We start from the raw sequence: 23,678 nt of genomic DNA, 5'->3' as shown, positions 1-23,678 counted from the left end.
TTCTCAATTGGGATAAATTATTGGAAATGTTTCCAATTTTTTTTTTTGATCAAGCATCCTCCTAGCGATCCATTGATCCGCAGGCCAATATTAATCCACTGCAAAAAGGGGGAAGTTGAGGTCACGTGTTAGGCAGGAGCGAGATAACATGAGTGTGCAGTAAATGAGTGTCTCCATGGTGAAAAGCGCACACAAAGAAGGCGGTCTCAGTAGTAAAATGACACCAACATTTTAGAGTTTGCACACGCCGGGTTGGGTCTGGCCCTTAGTGTGCAGAATGTATGCTAAGGATGAGAACCCCCACAGCCAAGAGATATCAGCATTGTGATTGATGGAGACTGAAAGTGTTCTGCGTGCTCCTGGTAGTATTCTTGTCACCTGGTAGTATTCTTGTCGCCTGGTAGTATTCTTCTCACCTGGTAGTATTCTTGTCACCTGGCAGTATTCTTGTCGCCTGGTAGTATTCTTCTCACCTGGTAGTATTCTTGTCACCTGGTAGTATTCTTGTCGCCTGGTAGTATTCTTGTCGCCTGGTAGTATTCTTCTCACCTGGTAGTATTCTTGTCACCTGGTAGTATTCTTGTCACCTGGTAGTATTCTTGTCCCCTGTTGAGTGTGAATGTCAGCGTTAATGACTCGGTTATGTCTCCCCTCTTTCAGCGGTGCCCTCGGCTCCACAGACGGTGATCTCCAGCGTCAACGAGACCTCGGTCATGCTGGACTGGGTGGCTCCCCGGGACTCGGGCGGCCGCGAGGACGTGGTCTTCAACATCATCTGCAAGAGCTGCGGCGGCGGGCGGGGAGGCTGCACGCGCTGCGGGGACAACGTTCAGTTCTTGCCCCGCCAGCTGGGCCTGACGGAGCCCCGGGTCTACATCAGCGACCTGCTGGCCCACACGCAGTACACCTTTGAGGTGCAGGCGGTCAACGGGGTGTCGGACCAGAGCCCGTACTCCCCCCAGTACGCCTCCGTCAACATCACCACCAACCAGGCGGGTAAGTGAGCGCCGGCCCACTCCACCAGCACTTTGCTGCGAGAATGACACTCTGAGTGCACTGTAAACACTATATGGAGAATGACACTGTCAGTGCACTCACTGCACTGTATGCACTATAGGTAGACACTGTCAGTGCACTCACTGCACTGTATGCACTATATGTAGAATGACACTGTCAGTGCACTCACTGCACTGTATGCACTATATGTAGAATGACACTGTCAGTGCACTCACTGCACTGTATGCACTATATGTAGACACTGTGAGTGCACTCACTGCACTGTATGCACTATATGTAGAATGACACTGTCAGTGCACTCACTGCACTGTATACACTATATGTAGACACTGTCAGTGCACTCACTGCACTGTATGCACTATATGTAGAATGACACTGTCAGTGCACTCACTGCACTGTATACACTATATGTAGACACTGTCAGTGCACTCACTGCACTGTATGCACTATATGTAGACACTGTCAGTGCACTCACTGCACTGTATACACTATATGTAGACACTGTCAGTGCACTCACTGCACTGTATACACTATATGTAGACACTGTGAGTGTACTCACTGCACTGTATGCACTATATGTAGAATGACACTGTCAGTGCACTCACTGCACTGTATGCACTATATGTAGAATGACACTGTGAGTGCACTCACTGTGCTGTATACACTATATGTAGAATGACACTGTCAGTGCACTCACTGTGCTGTATACACTATATGTAGAATGACACTGTGAGTGCACTCACTGCACTGTATGCACTATATGTAGACACTGTGAGTGCACTCACTGCACTGTATGCACTATATGTAGAATGACACTGTCAGTGCACTCACTGCACTGTATACACTATATGTAGACACTGTCAGTGCACTCACTGCACTGTATGCACTATATGTAGACACTGTCAGTGCACTCACTGCACTGTATACACTATATGTAGACACTGTCAGTGCACTCACTGCACTGTATACACTATATGTAGACACTGTCAGTGCACTCACTGCACTGTATACACTATATGTAGACACTGTCAGTGCACTCACTGCACTGTATACACTATATGTAGACACTGTGAGTGTACTCACTGCACTGTATGCACTATATGTAGACACTGTCAGTGCACTCACTGCACTGTATACACTATATGTAGACACTGTGAGTGTACTCACTGCACTGTATGCACTATATGTAGAATGACACTGTCAGTGCACTCACTGCACTGTATGCACTATATGTAGACACTGTCAGTGCACTCACTGCACTGTATGCACTATATGTAGAATGACACTGTCAGTGCACTCACTGCACTGTATACACTATATGTAGACACTGTCAGTGCACTCACTGCACTGTATGCACTATATGTAGACACTGTCAGTGCACTCACTGCACTGTATACACTATATGTAGACACTGTCAGTGCACTCACTGCACTGTATACACTATATGTAGACACTGTGAGTGTACTCACTGCACTGTATGCACTATATGTAGAATGACACTGTCAGTGCACTCACTGCACTGCATGCACTATATGTAGAATGACACTGTGAGTGCACTCACTGTGCTGTATACACTATATGTAGAATGACACTGTCAGTGCACTCACTGTGCTGTATACACTATATGTAGAATGACACTGTGAGTGCACTCACTGCACTGTATGCACTATATGTAGACACTGTGAGTGCACTCACTGCACTGTATGCACTATATGTAGAATGACACTGTCAGTGCACTCACTGCACTGTATACACTATATGTAGACACTGTCAGTGCACTCACTGCACTGTATGCACTATATGTAGACACTGTCAGTGCACTCACTGCACTGTATACACTATATGTAGACACTGTCAGTGCACTCACTGCACTGTATACACTATATGTAGACACTGTCAGTGCACTCACTGCACTGTATACACTATATGTAGACACTGTCAGTGCACTCACTGCACTGTATACACTATATGTAGACACTGTCAGTGCACTCACTGCACTGTATACACTATATGTAGACACTGTGAGTGTACTCACTGCACTGTATGCACTATATGTAGAATGACACTGTCAGTGCACTCACTGCACTGTATGCACTATATGTAGAATGACACTGTCAGTGCACTCACTGTGCTGTATACACTATATGTAGAATGACACTGTGAGTGCACTCACTGCACTGTATGCACTATATGTAGAATGACACTGTGAGTGCACTGAACATGTATATATGCATGTGTCATACCTGTGAAGCAGGTGTTATGTTTGATCATGTTATGTTTAGTTTTTTGGACATCCATCTCCTGCGTTTGCACTTCCTTGTTTTCTTTGTCACCATGGTTACTCATTAGTTCCCACCTTGCCACGCCTGTTTCTCATTACCACAGCTACTATTTAAATCATGTACTTTCTGTCCATCGGTCTGGGAACTGTGCATGTTGCCTTCATGCCTGCATATTGCTTACTGCTTGCTGCACATCCTTCATGCCTTTGATCACCTGCCACACACCTTGCTCTTCATGCCTTTGATCACCTGCCACACACCTTGCTCTTCAAGCCTTTGATCACCTGCCACACACCTTGCTCTTCATGCCTTTGATCACCTGCCACACACCTTGCTCTTCATGCCTTTGATCACCTGCCACACACCTTGCTCTTCATGCCTTTGATCACCTGCCACACACCTTGCTCTTCAAGCCTTTGATCACCTGCCACACACCTTGCTCTTCATGCCTTTGATCACCTGCCACACACCTTGCTCTTCATGCCTTTGATCACCTGCCACACACCTTGCTCTTCATGCCTCTGGTTTTTGTCCCAGTAAGTCTTTTGTTTTAGTTGTTTATAGCCATGCCATCGTGCTGTTTTTGTTTCTAGTTCATTCATGCCATCACCGTCAGCGAAGAAGAAAACATCAATGAGCTGCAGCCGCAGGGTTCAAAGTGTAGGGAAAATCCAAATGAGCTCTGTTGTGATTGTTTCCTGCTAAATGGAGCCAAAGTTTGCACGTTGTGTGACGATTCCACCCATAGCTGTCCTTAAAGCAAGGGATTCCAAAAATGGATTCCCTGGGTTGCATTTTTTCCTTCCCGGCCCGAGATGTGGAGCAAGCGAGATGAAAGGTCACGTGATCTCCGACATCATGTGACCTCCACAAGCTGTGCGTGCTTTCATGTGAACTTCATGATGTCATCCCGGTGGAGAATTAGCACGTGGATTGTGGAATCAGTCAAGTAATTGATGGCATGTTTGAATGATTCAGGAGTCATGTGAGCACTTCTGGCTCCATCAGCACAAGACCGGAGAAGACATCCAAATCTGCCTTCAAAGGGAAGGTCATGTGATCACAGGAATGATCACTCGGCATCAAACATCACACACTCCTTCCCTCGGCTGGACGCAATTAACATCCTGTCAATGCACACGCCTTCAGGCTACTGCTGATTGTCCACCTTCAGAGGGATGAGACGTGCAAGTCAACATACACCCCCCCCCCCCCCCCCCCCCACCACCACCACCACCACCACCCGCCCTAATCCAGGCCGGGGAGCAAGGGGACATATTTATAATTCAACATTTCTATTTTAGAGGCTGCATTTAGAATACATGCCCTCTCAGCACACCTTTCTCAGGTGATGACAACCTGCTGCAAAAGTTAATATTTTAAGGCCCCCCCACCCCACACACACACACACGCACGCACACACACACACACACACACACACAAATACACACACACACACACACACACAGAGTTTAGACATTGAGATCGCTTTCTGAATGATTTCCTTTGTCAGCACCAAGCACTTATCACAAATCCATGTTTGCTGCTTCAAAAAAAACCAAAGTGGAAAATGGATGTACTAAATAATGACATAACTCTACAATCCTCACTTCAAAAGTGATGTATATTTTTGAGCAATAAGGTGCACTTCCAATCTTTTTTGTTCCCTTCCAAACTCGGCAGTGCGCCTCATGTACGTATTAATCCTAGTTGTGCTTTCCAACCTCAAAGCAATTTTAAGATGAATGTGACCAGTAGATGGCCGTCACACATAAGAGATACGTGTGGATTGCAGGTTGAAGCCCGTTCAAAAAAGGACGCTAGCAAGTACTTGTAAGCAAGCAAGACCAAAACGTTGATGTTTCATTGAGACTATAGAACATTAATCTGTCAAAATGTTTTCATATGAATTTGGTCAACTATGAGGCCGCACCACTTGATGGATTGTCAGAGCATTACGACTACCATAGTCAGACGTACTGTGCTTCAACATACAGGTATTATTATCATGGTGTGTGTGTAAGGACCCCAACCTGGCACCCAATAGGAGACATTATCTTGTATTGTGTTTCGCAATAATATGCAAAACCTACTTTTCTTACCTATTGGTACCTGTTGATGTGTATTTGGGATCCCGGAAACTTGCACGCGTCCGTCATTGTAGTCCAGCCCCTGGTCAATGATATCCTTAAGTTAGTCTATCCTCTTGTTGTGGAGCATCTGTCGCCATTTCTAATACAAAGTAGGTGTTCTGTTCTAACTTGTCTGTAGACTCGCTATGGAAGCGCTAAAAACTACTGGTGTAGCAAAGATAGCGCTGTGTAAACGCTGTCTAAGTGGAGGCACGTAAATAAGAGTGCCCGCAAACGCCAAATCTTGTGAAGCAAAGGTCGGAAAGCGGCTTGAAGATGATGGGTAAAACATCATCATAGTAACATGTTGATTCAAGAAGCATCATTACATGTTAAGTAGACCACAAGGAAGTGTTTACATGTAGAAAGTAAATCATAATATGATCCTTTTAATGTCAATGAAAATAGAACCAAATACATCTGCGGTGCGCCTTGTGGTCCAAAAATATGGTCATGTAACATATAAGTTGTTACAAATATTATACCACCATACCGTACAAACTTTTTTTATTCAAATATAAATTCCAAAGCAAAGTATCTATTAAATTGTACAATACATTTAATTTATTTTTTGGTAAAAAAATAATAAATACAAAAAATGAAAACAAAAAATTGAAATTTCACCGTTAAAAAACCCAAACACGTTACCGTTTTTCCATTTCCTGTAATGCACCACAAATAAAACAACCATTGATTGTTTACAAAACAAAACTGGCCAATCTGTCACCAGAATGTTGCTGTAAAAACAAAAGTCCCGAATCATAACATGATTTCTTTAATGTACCTAATAATCTGCTGCACCTTTTGTATGAACATAGACCTGAATAAACCTGAATAGACCTGAATGGACCTGAATGGACCTGAATAGACCCGAATGGACCTGAATGGAGCTGAATGGACCTGAATGGAGCTGCTCATCTGCAGTGCGCCTGATAGTCTGGTGCGCCCTATGGTCCAAAAATAGTCTTGCAACACCACTGCTGATTTGAGAAAGAAAGAAAAACAAAAACATTTCTATTGTAACAATCTTTGTTAGGACCTCCCACTCCATGGATGCTTGTGTGCTCCTGCAGCACAAACATCAACATGCAGCACACAAACATCAACATGCAGCACACAAACATCAACATGCAGCACACAAACATCAACATGCAGCACACAAACATCAACATGCAGCACACAAACATCAACATGCAGCACACAAACATCAACATGCAGCACACAAACATCAACATGCAGCACACACACATCAATATGCAGCACACAAACATCAACATGCAGCACAAACATCAAGATGCTGCACACAAACATCAATATGCAGCACACAAACATCAACATGCAGCACACAAACATCAACATGCAGCACAAACATCAACATGCAGCACACAAACATCAACATGCAGCACACAAACATCAACATGCAGCACACAAACATCAACATGCAGCACATAAACATCAACATGCAGCACACACAAACATCAACATGCAGCACACACACATCAACATGCAGCACACAAACATCAACATGCAGCACACAAACATCAACATGCAGCACACAAACATCAACATGCAGCACACAAACATCAACATGCAGCACAAACACATCAACATGCAGCACACAAACATCAACATGCAGCACATAAACATCAACATGCAGCACACACACATCAACATGCAGCACACAAACATCAACATGCAGCACACAAACATCAACATGCAGCACATAAACATCAACATGCAGCACACACACATCAACATGCAGCACACAAACATCAACATGCAGCACACAAACATCAACATGCAGCACACAAACATCAACATGCAGCACATAAACATCAACATGCAGCACACACATATCAACATGCAGCACACAAACATCAACATGCAGCACACAAACATCAACATGCAGCACACAAACATCAACATGCAGCACACAAACATCAACATGCAGCACACAAACATCAACATGCAGCACACACACACATCAACATGCAGCACACAAACATCAACATGCAGCACACACACATCAACATGCAGCACACAAACATCAACATGCAGCACAAACACATCAACATGCAGCACACACACATCAACATGCAGCACACACATATCAACATGCAGCACACAAACATCAACATGCAGCACACAAACATCAACATGCAGCACACACACATCAACATGCAGCACACAAACATCAACATGCAGCACACAAACATCAACATGCAGCACACAAACATCAACATGCAGCACACAAACATCAACATGCAGCACACACACATCAACATGCAGCACACAAACATCAACATGCAGCACACAAACATCAACATGCAGCACAAACATCAACATGCAGCACACACACATCAACATGCAGCACACAAACATCAACATGCAGCACACACACATCAACATGCAGCACACAAACATCAACATGCAGCACACAAACATCAACATGCAGCACACAAACATCAACATGCAGCACACAAACATCAACATGCAGCACACAAACATCAACGTTCTCTGTGTGACACGGAGGTGACTGTGAAAGATGTTTGCTGAAGAGAAGAGAGGACACACTTCATCAGTGGACATGCTGCTTCCCTTCACTTTGGGTGTTTGTTTTGGTTACCATGGGTGCTAATTGGTGTCACCTGCCTCTGATTAGTGCTCGGCACCTTCACCTGCTGTTGATCACTAATCAGAGAGCTATTTATTCACGTTGCTCGCCACAGTCATTGTTTTACTCGACACAACAATTACGTTTTCATGCTCCTGATTGTTGCTCCTGTGTTTCTTTAGTTTCCCGTGCGATCGCCACCTTTTTCTTTTGTTTGTTCTGTCTTTTTGTCCCCTTTATGATTTATGAGAAACAAATCATTTCCTACCTCTCGCTGTCGTCTGGAGCCGTCTGTTCTGCCTTCCGGGAGAACAAACCCCAACCCGACCTCGCCAAACGTGACAGCGATGGCATGAAATGTAGTATTCAAGGTCCCTTATTTAGCCCAATGACCAACGACTGATGACCAATGACTAGCACAAGAACAGTAGTACTGTACAGTGTAATGATTTCAATGTAATAGGATTTCTATGGAGTCGGTAACGGATGGGTTCTAAGTAGAATACAATAACTATAAAAAATCAAATAGATGGTGTTTCTGTAGTGCATATAAAATGTGAAACATAATCTATATTTATATTTGTTATATCCAGTTTTTGTAGACACAGTTGCTCATTAGTCATAGGACCAATAAATACATCTGTGTAGTCACGTCATGGATGGCAGAGGATTTTCCTGCAGAGGTGGCCATTAAGCCTCTTCATGTGCTCTCAGGAACCTTCCTAGGCCCCTAAAATCCAAACTTCAGAAAGGGCTCCTACTTGAAATGGATGCCGCTGGAGTCCTGCAGATGGTTTATCGCTTGATTCAAGTCCAGTCTGACTTTGGAACCTCGTCACGGGCGTTAAAGCCACACCGGGCGTGCATGACTCCTGATGCCGCCATCACAAGTGGCTGACAGAACCCAGGAGCCAGTGTAGACCTGAATGCAAGCCCCCAGGAACAGCTGCTGTGAGACCCTAGAAGATATTTCTAACACATTTTTACTACCAAGAGAAATGTGGATTTAGGGGCTTTGTCCTGCCCCCCCAGGCCCAGCTGAAGGGGGGTTGAATACAGTCCCTGCAGACAGAAGATTCAACACCCACAAACACAAGGAAATGTGGATGTTCTATCTGTGAATGTCACTGTGAGTACAGTAGAAGAAGAAGATAGTCTTGATGGCGCTCCTTTTCAACTTCAATTTCATACTGAGAGACACATTTCAATCGAATGGGGGTAATTAAATATATGTTAAAAAAAATTATAAATTATTTTTATTTCTGTTTGTTTGCCTTTCAGAACAGTTAAAACTGGGGCCTTTAAGTTACATTTTTAAATAAAAGAAGAAGAATCCCTCCATACAGTACAATCTTCCCTGCTTGAACGTGGTAATACTCGCTTGAAGTGCAGTCCATGTAGGAGAAGTGGATTTTTTTTTTCCATTTATGTGTTTTCGTTCATTTTATCTTTCTTTTAATTTTATTTTAGTTTACAGATTGTTTATTTTTATTTATCTTAGGTTTTGTTTGCTTACAGTACTGTACAGTATATGTGTTTTCCTTTCTTATATACCGTATTTTCCAGTCTATAAGGCGCACTTAAAATCATTTGTGCCTTAGAAGCCGGTGTGCCTAATGTATGGATTCATTCTGGTTTTGCTTACCCACGTCGAAGCCATTTTATTTGGCACATGGTGTTATGATAAGTGTGACCAGTAGATGGCAGTCAACCATAAGAGATATGTGTAGACTACAATATGACTCAAGTATACAACACCAAGATTTTATATGTTCCATTGAAAATTACACACGGCGCTCAAAAATCTATCAAAATGTTTTAGTAAGACTTTGGTAAGCAATGAGGCCGCACCGCTTGATGTGCTTCAACATAGGAGTTTTATTATTATGCCGTGTGTATAAGAACTTTACTCTACTTTATGTTAGAAATGGTAACAGTGAAGGATGAATGTCACAAAACAAGAAGATAGAGACAAAGAAAAAGATTATCGACTACGGAGTCCCCACGGACTACAAAGGCGGAAACACGCACATTTTCAGGATTATGCAGATTTATGCGCCTGGGTCTACTTGCTGCGCCTGGGTCTACGTGCTGCGCCTGGGTCTACGTGCTGCACCTAGGTCTACTTGCTGCGCCTGTGTCAATGTGCTGCGCCTTAGTCTACGTGCTGCGCCTGGGTCTACGTGCTGCGCCTGGGTCTACGTGCTGCGCCTGGGTCTACGTGCTGCGCCTGGGTCTACGTGCGTCCGTAACCAGATACTCCTGAGTTCTCTGTGGAGCGACTGATTGCTTTATTAAGGAAGGCTCATTTCTTTGGCTCGGCGTCCATTTTGGAGATGAACATAACCAGTTTGGTGGTTTCATAACGGGCACCCATGATGGATTTGACCATAAGCCACACCCACTACATTGTGGCAGAAAAAAATATGTTTCCATATATTACACGCACTGGACTATAGGTTGCAAATCTATACTGATACAAAATATTCTGTAAATGTTTACTTACATTTCCTAATTATTACCAAATGATGTCGTAACAGGGCAGTAAAACTATAATAATAATAAATAATCCATCCATCCATCCATCCATCATCTTCCGCTTATCTGAGGTCGGGTCGCGGGGGCAACAGCCTAAGCAGGGAAACCCAGACTTCCCTCTCCCCAGCCACTTCGTCTAGCTCTTCCCGGGGGATCCCGAGGCGTTCCCAGGCCAGCCGGTAGACATAGTCTTCCCAACGTGTCCTGGGTCTTCCCCGTGGCCTCCTACCTGTTGGACGTGCCCTAAACGCCTCCCTAGGGAGGCGTTCGGGTGGCATCCTGACCAGATGCCCGAACCACCTCATCTGGCTCCTCTCGATGTGGAGGAGCAGCGGCTTTACTTTGAGTTCCTCCCGGATGGCAGAGCTTCTCACTCTATCTCTAAGGGAGAGACCCAAACTCATTTCGGCCGCTTGTACCCGTGATCTTATCCTTTCGGTCATGACCCAAAGCTCATGACCATAGGTGAGGATGGGAACGTAGATCGACCGGTAAATTGAGAACTTTGCCTTCCGGCTCAGCTCCTTCTTCACCACAACGGATCGGTACAACGTCCGCATTACTGAAGACGCCGCACCGATCCGCCTGTCGATCTCACGATCCACTCTTCCCCCACTCGTGAACAAGACTCCTAGGTACTTGAACTCCTCCACTTGGGGCAGGGTCTCCTCCCCAACCCGGAGATGGCACTCCACCCTTTTCCGGGCGAGAACCATGGACTCGGACTTGGAGGTGCTGATTCTCATTCCGGTCGCTTCACACTCGGCTGCAAACCAATCCAGCGAGAGCTGAAGATCCCGGTCAGATGAAGCCATCAGGACCACATCATCTGCAAAAAGCAGAGACATAATCCTGCGGTTACCAAACCGGAACCCCTCAAATAATAATAAATAGATTGTAGTGTACTCTGCACCGCACTTCTTCTAGCCTGCTACTCTGGGAACACGTGTCCTGGACTTGGGTCTTTACTGTCGGGACTGGGGGGACCAAGTGTGTGGGACTGTGTGTTTTGGAGGCAGGAGGTATGTCCATAAATCTTTCCTGTTCTCTCTCTCACACACACACCGCAGACATTGCGCCTCTCTGTGGGGGGTGGGGGGGTGACCCGTGCCGCCCAGAACTAATGGTAATGGTTGTTGGGCGGGTGGCGTACACTGGGGGGGGGGCAGCAGGTGGTTGGCCACCCAAGTTATGGATGTCAGCCACAAACTCCATCGCCTCTTATTTGTGTGTGCCCAGAAAACACAACAATAGCCCTGGCAAAGGTATTTCAATCAATCAATCAATGTTTACTTATATAGCCCTAAATCACTATTGTCTCAAAGGGCTGCACAAACCACCACGACATCCTCGGTAGGCCCACATAAGGGCAAGGAAAACTCACACCCAGTGGGACGTCGGTGACAATAATGACTATGAGAACCTTGGAGAGGAGGAAAGCAATGGATGTCGAGCAGGTCTAACATGATACTGTGAAAGTTCAATCCACAATGGATCCAACACAGTCGCGAGAGTCCAGTCCAAAGCGGATCCAACACAGCAGCGAGAGTCCCGTTCACAGCGGAGCCAGCAGGAAACCATCCCAAGCGGAGGCGGATCAGCATCGCAGAGATGTCCCCAGCCGATACACAGGCGAGCAGTACATGGCCACCGGATCGGACCGGACCCCCTCCACAAGGGAGAGTGGGACATAGAAGAAAAAGAAAAGAAACAGCAGATCAACTGGTCTAAAAAGGGAGTCTATTTAAAGGCTAGAGTATACAAATGAGTTTTAAGGTGAGACTTAAATGCTTAAAGTGTAAGTGTGCCTATCATTCACAATCTTTGGTAAAAGTCAGCTAAGAGTGGAGTCAAGCGGGGTTCTTCTCTGCCGCCCACATAAAAACCGCTAAGTTAGCGTCTTATGGTGGTAAAGGTTTTGCGCATGTTTGGCTTTCAAAGTCTTGAATGAAATTAAAACTTGGTTAGTGTGTCTCCTCAGTTCCCAAACCTGCACTGAGTGTTGTTCAAAGGAAAGGCCATGTAACACACTGGTAAAAATGCCTTTTTTGCCATGTGTTGCTGCCATTAAACTCTAACTTCATGATTATTTGCAGAAAAGAACACATTTAGTCAGTGTGAAGATGAAATATCTTGTCTTTGCCGTTTATTCACTTGAATATAAGTTGAAAAGGATTTGTTGTATTCTCTTTTTATTTAGCATTTACTCAAGGTGACAACTTCACTGCTTTTGTAAAGTGATGATAGAGGCTTCTTAGCGCACTTTGGAGGCGGACGGACTATCAATCAATCAATCAATCAATGTTTACTTATATAGCCCTAAATCACTAGTGTCTCAAAGGGCTGCTCAAACCACCACGACATCCTCGGTAGGCCCACATAAGGGCAAGGAAAACTCACACCCAGTGGGACGTCGGTGACAATAATGACTATGAGAACCTTGGAGAGGAGGAAAGCAATGGATGTCGAGCGGGTCTAACATGATACTGTGAAAGTTCAATCCACAATGGATCCAACACAGTCGTGAGAGTCCAGTCCAAAGCGGATCCAACACAGCAGCGAGAGTCCCGTTCACAGCGGAGCCAGCAGGAAACCATCCCAAGCGGAGGCGGATCAGCAGCGCAGAGATGTCCCCAGCCGATACACAGGCAAGCAGTACATGGCCACCGGATCGGACCGGACCCCCTCCACAGGGGAGAGTGGGACATAGAAGAAAAAGAAAAGAAACAGCAGATCAACTGGTCTAAAAAGGGAGTCTATTTAAAGGCTAGAGTATACAAATGAGTTTTAAGGTGAGACTTAAATGCTTCTACTGAGGTGGCATCTCGAACTGTTACCGGGAGGGCATTCCAGAGTACTGGAGCCCGAACGGAAAACGCTCTATAGCCCGCAGACTTTTTTTGGGCTTTGGGAATCACTAACAAGCCGGAGTCCTTTGAACGCAGATTTCTTGCCGGGACATATGGTACAATACAATCGGCAAGATAGGATGGAGATAGACCGTGTAGTATTTTATACGTATGTAGTAAAACCTTAAAGTCACATCTTAAGTGCACAGGAAGCCAGTGCAGGTGAGCCAGTACAGACTAGAGCGACTCTCATTGACTCGGTTGTTGGCGGACTTTTCCCTTGAAGGAAGTTGCAGTCCGTTGGTTTCTCTTCCTTCAGAACACAAAATGAGCCAGCGAGACACAATCCAAACATTTTCATAAGCAAAATACATGGCAGAGAAACCACTGTGGTGCTCGCAGCTCTTCTTTCGGAGGGAAAATAGGACAATTACATGATGAGGATGAAATGTGCAGGCTAACAAAGCCTCTCTGGAGGCTTTTATTTTGGAATGCTGCGAGGATCAGAATATTGTCCAACCAAAGCAACAATCCTCTTGTTTACACGCTTGTTTTGTTTTGTTGTCTCCGTCCTGGCAGCGCCGTCCAGCGTGTCCATCATGCACCAGGTGAGCCGCACCGTGGACAGCATCACCTTGTCCTGGTCTCAGCCCGACCAGCCCAATGGAGTCATCCTGGACTACGAGCTGCAATACTACGAGAAGGTACGCCTTCTTCTTCTTATTCCATCAAAGTTTGCAACATTTGACTGATTCGGCCTTTAAAAGTCCTTTTTTGGAGGACAGCAATCCCTATCCGATCCGTATGACATTTTCCTGGATCCAGCACAAACTATTACATCATCATTAGACATGGGACTTTTGCACCTGATTTGAGAACAATCAGAAACAAATGTGTGGTTTATCCACAGAGCAAAGCCGCTTCTAAGATAGCAGTCCTCGCCCAACATGGTGGAAAGTGTCATTATCACAGATTGTCTAAGCATGCTGCACACATGAGCAGGACCGCACAAGAAACTAACCACTAAAGTTCCGATGTAAAGAAGGGGTGATCAATCCAGACGTCGATACGTATCCATCAATACTTACAGTAGGGATGGGATTCATGTGACCCCACTTCTGGGGGGATCTCGCAGGAGAGAAATGTGGTGGGTTAATAATTCAATGACAAAGTCTGCTGAAAATGATGGAAAGCGCCACTTTACATAGCAACTGGCGCTGTGGTCAAAGTTGGAAGTGCCACCAAGCACTTTGTAAGATAGCCAACACTCTACTGCCATCTGGCGGCTGAAGTGGGCCGTGCACCAGCCAGTGTGTCACGTTTCATGTGTCAGGTAAACTGCGACAAACGAGTGATTGGATGGATATTTTCCCATTCTTTGTTTTTATTATTACAAAATCATCTTTTTTGGGTGTTTTGGTCATGATAGTTTCTGCTTTGGTCAAGTTGGTGTGCAGCCGCCACGTTATTGTGTTCAAAGAATTGCATTCAATACCAAAATATTATTACACAACAACAATTATTAACAACCACACTGAAAATCTAAAATTGATATGATCAGCTTCATCAAACTGTGTTAGTTGCAGTAAAACATGTTCACTTCTATAATCTATTGTCAAAGTATCGGATCTCAGGATCAGGACTCGAAATTGAACAGAAATGTTGACCGCGACATTCCGACATAATGAAATCAGCTTTTTTTAGGTGACCAGTTATAAAAGTTTGCAATGGACTGAAAGTCTTGTTATAAAACTGTCGGTGGTATTTGAAATGGCCGCGTGGACATGAAAATAGATGTTCCTTGGACTGAGCCATGTCCTGCCCCAGGACCAGTCGGAGTACAACGCCACCACCCTCAGAAGCCAGACCAACACTGCGCTCATCCGGGGCCTCAAATCGGGGAACATCTACGTTTTCCAGGTGCGGGCCCGCACCGTCGCCGGCTTCGGACGCTACAGCGGCAAACTGTACTTCCAGACCATGACTGAAGGTGAGACTGGACTCAAATCTCACTTGATTTACTGCGGGTCACACTTTTTATACGCAGGCAAGTCGCAAACACAAAGGCATGCGCAAAACGGAACAAAACCAACACAAACAATGGAAGAAGAGGAGAAAACACACACACACACACACACATTATTGTGTGTGTTAGCTTCTTGAGACCTGTGAAAAATGCCTCCCTCTTTAGGTCCTTTCTAGATGTATAAAGATGAGTAATACGTAAATACTGTATATATAATATATACATAATGTGCAAATATAAAAGAGCTTGTTTTGAAAAATGAGTTGAAATTTCACAAGTAAAACTTAGAATTTCGGGAGTGTTATAATAAAAGTCGTCATTTTACTCAACGCATGTCAACATTTTCCAAGAAAAACGTAGAACATTTGTGCAATATTATGATAAAAGTTGGAATTTTACTCAATAACAATCACAATTTTACAAGAAAATGCTTCAAATGTTAGCAAAATTATAATAATCGGAATTTTACTTGGCAAAATCATGGCAAAAGTCATAATATTACTCAAAAGTGTCTTTATTTTACAAGGTCAACAAAAAAATGCAATATTGTGATAGAAGTCAGAATTTTGTATGACAAATGTCACTGTTTTGCATTAAAAAGCAATCATTTTACATGAAAAAGTATGTATTTTATGAGAAAATATTGCAATATTACAGACACAGAAAGAATACGAGAAATGGTTTCCAATTCTATAAAAAAAAAGGCAACACACTGTGAGAAAAGAAAGCTTTTAATAAAAAAAAAAATAATATTTTTTTGTTTGTAATTAGTTTTTAATTTTCATTATTTCAAACTATTACAGTATATCTTTATAGACTATTATTATTTTTGAATCAAAAGGGGCACATTTCAATTTATTAAACGCACTTGTTATTTCAAATGTTGACCAGAGGGGAAGCACTTCAATGTCTTACACACACTTGTTGTTTCATATGCTGACCAGAGGGGGAGCACTTTTAAAAGCGACACACAGTCAATTTGAAAAATCCCTCCTTTTTGGGACCACCCTCATTTTGATGGATGGCACCACAAATGAGAGATTGACTATTAGATGCAATGTTATGGCATCACTTCTTCACACCTCCTCATATTGAATACAACAACACACACACACACACACACACACACACACACACACAGTATTATTGGTCATAAGAAAGCAAAAACAAAACATGGCAGTGAGGATTTGAGCATAAAAAGGCCACCTTTGAGGTGTCCACACTGGAGAATAACTCAAATTAAAGCCATCTAAAACAAATATCATAAGAAACATATGATAAAATAAAGGTCAAATTTAAAATGTAAATATGAATTACATTAAGAAGTAATAAAAACATAACATTGGATGAATAGTAGTAGGAATATTAGTGATTAAGATGCAACTTGTGTGCATTTGTCAAGTTACACAAGATATAGACACTTACCTCATGTGTTGCCTTCAAAATAACACTTATATAAGACTTTTAAAGTCATTTTGATAGTAGGCTAATATAGACACTTACGTCATGTGTTGCCTTCAAAATAACACTTATATAAGACTTTTAAAGTCATTTTGATAGTAGGCTAATATAGACACTTACCTCATGTGTTGCCTTCAAAATAACACTTATATAGGACTTTTAAAGTCATTTTGATAGTAGGCTAATATAGACACTTACATCATGTGTTGCCTTCAAAATAACACTTATATAAGACTTTTAAAGTCATTTTGATAGTAGGCTAATATAGACACTTACGTCATGTGTTGCCTTCAAAATAACACTTATATAAGACTTTTAAAGTCATTTTGATAGTAGGCTAATATAGACACATCATGTGTTGTCTTCATTATAACACTTATATAAGACTTTTAAAGTCATTTTGATAGTAGGCTAATATAGACACTTACATCAAGTGTTGCCTTCAAAATAACACTTATATAAGACTTTTAGAGTCATTTTGATAGTAGGCTAATATAGACACTTACCTCATGTGTTGCCTTCAAAATAACACTTATATAAGACTTTTAAAGTCATTTTGATAGTAGGCTAATATAGACACTTACCTCATGTGTTGCCTTCATTTTAACACTTGTATAAGACTTTTAAAGTCATTTTGATAGTAGGCTAATATAGACACTTACGTCATGTGTTGCCTTCAAAATAACACTTATATAAGACTTTTAAAGTCATTTTGATAGTAGGCTAATATAGACACTTACATCATGTGTTGCCTTCATTATAACACTTTTATAAGACTTTTAAAGTCATTTTGATAGTAGGCTAATATAGACACTTACGTCATGTGTTGCCTTCAAAATAACACTTATATAAGACTTTTAAAGTCATTTTGATAGTAGGCTAATATAGACACTTACGTCATGTGTTGCCTTCAAAATAACACTTATATAAGACTTTTAAAGTCATTTTGATAGTAGGCTAATATAGACACTTACGTCATGTGTTGTCTTCATTATAACACTTATATAAGACTTTTAAAGTCATTTTGATAGTAGGCTAATATAGACACTTACATCATGTGTTGCCTTCAAAATAACACTTATATAAGACTTTTAAAGTCATTTTGATAGTAGGCTAATATAGACACTTACGTCATGTGTTGTCTTCATTATAACACTTATATAAGACTTTTAAAGTCATTTTGATAGTAGGCTAATATAGACACTTACATCATGTGTTGCCTTCATTATAACACTTTTATAAGACTTTTAAAGTCATTTTGATAGTAAGCTAATATAGACACTTACGTCATGTGTTGTCTTCATTATAACACTTATATAAGACTTTTAAAGTAATTTTGATAGTAGGCTAATATAGACACTTACATCATGTGTTGCCTTCAAAATAACACTTATATAAGACTTTTAAAGTCATTTTGATAGTAGGCTAATATAGACACTTACATCATGTGTTGCCTTCATTATAACACTTTTATAAGACTTTTAAAGTCATTTTGATAGTAGGCCAATATAGACACTTACGTCATGTGTTGCCTTCAAAATAACACTTATATAAGACTTTTAAAGTCATTTTGATAGTAGGCTAATATAGACACTTACGTCATGTGTTGCCTTCAAAATAACACTTATATAAGACTTTTAAAGTCATTTTGATAGTAGGCTAATATAGACACTTACGTCATGTGTTGTCTTCATTATAACACTTATATAAGACTTTTAAAGTCATTTTGATAGTAGGCTAATATAGACACTTACATCATGTGTTGCCTTCATTATAACACTTTTATAAGACTTTTAAAGTCATTTTGATAGTAAGCTAATATAGACACTTACCTCATGTGTTGCCTTCATTATAACACTTATATAAGACTTTTAAAGTCATTTTGATAGTAGGCTAATATAGACACTTACGTCATGTGTTGCCTTCAAAATAACACTTATATAAGACTTTTAAAGTCATTTTGATAGTAGGCTAATATAGACACTTACGTCATGTGTTGTCTTCATTATAACACTTATATAAGACTTTTAAAGTCATTTTGATAGTAGGCTAATATAGACACTTACGTCATGTGTTGTCTTCATTATAACACTTTTATAAGACTTTTAAAGTCATTTTGATAGTAAGCTAATATAGACACTTACATCATGTGTTGCCTTCAAAATAACACTTAAATGAGACTTTTATGTCATTTTTATTCCTGCAGCCGAGTACAACATCAGCATCCGGGAGAAGCTGCCCCTCATCATCGGCTCTGCGGCTGCCGGCCTGGTCTTCCTCATCGCCGTGGTGGTCATCGTCATCGTGTGCAATCGGTGAGTCGCCCTCTCCAGTCTAGTGGGATTCTTTACGCTTTATTCAACGTAATTCAAACTTGACGGCGACCGTCAGCGTCTTCAAAGCTGCAGCTCGGCTCGGGCATAATGGTAATGGTAATGGTAATGCTAATGGTAATGCTAATGGTAATGGTGAGGTTTGTTTCCCTCATGCGTCAAGCAGGCTTGCAGGCTTGCAGGCGACATGGAGTCAGACGACCTTGCTTCATTTGGTGATGAGAAGGGCCACAACATTAGGTACTCAGTGCAGGTGTAAAGGAATATAAGACAGATGTTGTTCAATCACAACTTGGATTAGTGTCATGCAGAAGTCTGCGAACAACAAGAAGTCTAAAAGAACAAACAATCAGGTAGAACTAGTATTCGTCTCCTATTACACCTTTTTTAATTGCACATTTTCTCAAGAACTTCTTTCATGTAAAAACAAACTTTGTCCTTTTAAAATGTTAACTTTCTTCTTGTCAAATTACAACCTTTATCATACAACTACATGACGTTCTTTTGAAAGAGCATGGTTTAATTATTTTAAAGATGATGATATATTTACTCTAAAATGTCAACTTTAATTTCACTCATTAAATCCTAAAACAACATTACTTGGAAATCAAAAATGTGTTCTTATTCAATGAACAACAATGTTACTGTAAAAGTATCATTTATTTATTAAATTATCGTGAAATATATATTCTGACTTTCTTTTTGTCAAATATGGACTTGTACATGTTAATTTCAAAAGTAAATTCATAACCTTTTACTAAATCTTTTTAAATGTTGCAATAACCTTGAAATGATGTTCTTTTGTGTCATGCTTCAAAATTTAAAAAAAATCTTACCAGAAAAGTAAGCCTTTTTTACTCACAACACAACTTGTTTCCAATTCCCACTGCAACTTATTTGGTTCTTGCAAAATTTATATGAGATTAAAGATTTAGATTTATTGGTCCCTGTCGAGGAAATTCATTTTTCATTTTGAAATGTCAATTTGTTTCTTGTAATTCTTGACACTTTTGTCTGTGAACTTTAAAAAGTACACACAATCAAGTTTGACTAGAATGAGTCACATATTACACCTTTTTTAATTGCAAATTTCACATAGAAACACATTTTCTATAAAATGTTGTCTTTTTTTCTTATCAAATGACTGAAATGATTACTTTTATCATACAAGTCCAATACATTGTTCTAAAATCGCATGTTTTTATCATAAAATTGCAACTGAAGTTCTTTTTAAAGATGATGATATATTTGCTGCAAAATTTCAACTTGTATGTGACACATTGAATCATAAAAGTACATCAAAACATCTTTCTTCTTCCACTAACAATGTTATTGTAAAAGTGCCATATGTTTATAAAATGATCGTGAAATAAATATTCTGACTTTCTTTTTGTAAAATGTGGACTTTTAGTTTTTAATGTTTTCTTTATTTCTATCATTTTAGAAACATTTTACTAAATCTTCTGAAATCTGGAAATAACATTAGACTTATGATAATAAAAAATGATCAGAAAAGTGAGTTTATTTTTTTTTAATATAACTTTTTTCCAATTCACAATGCTGGTTATTGTGCCAAATTGCGACTTTATTCTTTCAAAATGTCCATTTGGTTTTTGTAATTGTTGACATTTTTGTCTGTGAACTTTACAAAGTACACACAATCAAGATGAACTAGGATTAGTCTCATATTACACATGTTTTAATTGCACATTTTTTCATAAACTTCTTTCACATAGAAACTTACTTTCTCCATAAAACTTGTTTCTTGTCAAATGACTACTTTTATCACGCAACTCTAATACATTCTTGTAAAAATAGCATGTTTTTGTCCTCAAACTGCAACTAGAGTTTTCTGTAGAGATGATGAGGATGTATTTACATCTTCAACATCCTAATTGTTGACATCTTTCTGGACTTCTGCGGCTTTGTGAGATGGCTGCCTTTCAGTATAACTGTGACGAGCGCAAGGGAAAGCAACAAAGAGATGTTGGCCCCTCCCCTTCCCCCGGCCCCCCAACTGTTGTCTGCCGGCGCTAGAGTTCTTTGTCTGTCCCCCAGGAGGCGTGGCTTGGACAGGGCGGACTCGGAGTACACGGACAAACTGCAGCATTACACCAGCGGCCACAGTGAGTACGCTTGCAACAGCTGTCTCCATGACGACCGCCTTGCACACCTGTCTCCATGGCTACCAGCCTGCATGCTCCACCCCTCCCAGAATGAAAAGCCGACACCTTCCTTGCGTACGCCGCTGTTAGCCAAAGCCATTGTTGCCAAAGTAGGTCAGCCGTTCCCTCACGCTAACGCCACTAGCATGCTAATAGTCGCTTGGCAGTGATGAAAGATTGAAATGGCCGCTCTGAATCCGTGAGATGTCTCCGCTCCGCTCTGGAGATGAAACTCTCACGGAGCCCAAAACAAATCCTCAACAATGATGTGAAACCTCATTTGGAAAATACTACACGGCTCATTTACATTTCTGCTCTTTTGGACCGGCAAACTTCCACTCCACTTTCATTTCAAATACCTTTCTTCCTCTTTTTCATCCATCATCACTTCCTCTTTTTCATCCATCATCCCTTCCTCCTCGCCACACTTCAATATTGACTCTTTTCATGGGGGGCCCCATCTCAGTCATGGCTGCTCTCTGAGGGCCGCTTGTTGTAATACACATCATGTCCAGCATTATTATTATTATCATTAGTATTAGTATTATTATTGTGTGAATCTCCAACATTCTCACATATAAGATTATACACCCCAAAAAAACATCTATTTGTTGTTATTATTATTATTCTTAATAACATTATTACTCTGTGAATGTCCAACAATCACACATATAAGATTCTACAACAAAAATGTATATTATTATTATTATCATAATTGTTAATGTGTGAATGTCCAAACATTCATCCATATAAGACATTCTACACAAAAAAATCCATCCATCCATCCATCCATCATCTTCCGCTTATCCGAGGTCGGGTCGCGGGGGCAACAGCCTAAGCAGGGAAGCCCAGACTTCCCTCTCCCCAGCCACTTCGTCTAGCTCTTCCCGGGGGATCCCGAGGCGTTCCCAGGCCAGCCGGGAGACATAGTCTTCCCAACGTGTCCTGGGTCTTCCCCGTGGCCTCCTACCGGTTGGACGTGCCCTAAACACCTCCCTAGGGAGGCGTTCGGGTGGCATCCTGACCAGATGCCCGAACCACCTCATCTGGCTCCTCTCGATGTGAAGGAGCAGCGGCTTTACTTTGAGTTCCTCCCGGATGGCAGAGCTTCTCACCCTATCTCTAAAGGAGAGCCCCGCCACACGGTGGAGGAAACTCATTTGGGCCGCTTGTACCCGTGATCTTATCCTTTCGGTCATGACCCAAAGCTCATGACCACAGGTGAGGATGGGAACGTAGATCGACCGGTAAATTGAGAGCTTTGCCTTCCGGCTCAGCTCCTTCTTCACCAAAACGGACCGGTACAACGTCCGCATTACTGAAGACGCCGCACCGATCCGCCTGTCGATCTCACGATCCACTCTTCCCTCACTCGTGAACAAGACTCCTAGGTACTTGAACTCCTCCACTTGGGGCAGGGTCTCCTCCCCAACCCGGAGATGGCACTCCACCCTTTTCCGGGCGAGAACCATGGACTCGGACTTGGAGGTGCTGATTCTCATTCCGGTCGCTTCACACTCGGCTGCAAACCGATCCAGCGAGAGCTGAAGATCCCGGTCAGATGAAGCCATCAGGACCACATCATCTGCAAAAAGCAGAGACCTAATCCTGCGGTCACCAAACCAGAACCCCTCAACGCCTTGACTGCGCCTAGAAATTCTGTCCATAAAAGTTATGACATAACAAAAAAATCTTATATTATTATTATTCATATTATTATCGTGTGAATATCCAACATTCTCACATAAAATATTCTACACCAAATAAATAATCTATTATTATTATTATTATTATTGTGTGAATGTGCCAATTTTTTCACATTCAACACATTTCCAGTAATTCACCTATTTTAGTAACCTATTTCCAGCCTTCTTCAGTTGGACTTCTCCTTTCACATTTTTCAATCATCCCACCATCAAAAAATTCCTGATATTCCAAACAAAGATTAAGTTTTCCCGAAATTCCAGGAATTTCTCAATTAAAAACTGTTACTAATTCAACATTTTTTGAGTGATTCAAACAATTCCAACACCAACTAATTCCACTCATTCAGGACATTCATGCTCCTAATCATTTTCCCAAAAAGCCTGCTTTTCCCCAAATTCCCAAATTTCCAGGAAGTTCCCAATGGGAAATTTTTCCGAGTTGCACAATCCCACATCTTTCAACCTATTCAAACCATAAGAACATTCCAGCAAATTTAGGGGACTTCTGCAGATCTCAAATACACATCAGCAGGTACCAAGAGGTGAGAAAAGTTA

The 23,678-nt window shown here is 41.7% G+C and overlaps 1 protein-coding gene across 1 annotated transcript in view; it reads left to right on the top strand.

The window, feature by feature from the left end:
* Nucleotides 1-23,678, top strand: part of LOC133548265 (ephrin type-B receptor 2-like) — a 74,394-nt gene that overhangs the window by 7,075 nt on the left and 43,641 nt on the right. Inside the window, exons 3-7 of the mRNA XM_061893582.1 lie at nucleotides 661-996; nucleotides 14,012-14,136; nucleotides 15,260-15,422; nucleotides 19,126-19,234; nucleotides 21,311-21,378. Of these exons, the coding sequence (XP_061749566.1) occupies nucleotides 661-996; nucleotides 14,012-14,136; nucleotides 15,260-15,422; nucleotides 19,126-19,234; nucleotides 21,311-21,378 (801 nt within the window). The remainder of the gene's footprint in view (nucleotides 1-660; nucleotides 997-14,011; nucleotides 14,137-15,259; nucleotides 15,423-19,125; nucleotides 19,235-21,310; nucleotides 21,379-23,678) is intronic.

This window comes from Nerophis ophidion, linkage group LG02 (genome assembly GCF_033978795.1).
Source record: "Nerophis ophidion isolate RoL-2023_Sa linkage group LG02, RoL_Noph_v1.0, whole genome shotgun sequence".
In the NCBI taxonomy this organism is placed as follows: Eukaryota; Metazoa; Chordata; class Actinopteri; order Syngnathiformes; family Syngnathidae; genus Nerophis; species Nerophis ophidion.
The sequence above is the reverse complement of the archived record's forward strand: the minus strand, read 5'-3'. Positions and strand labels throughout refer to the sequence as shown.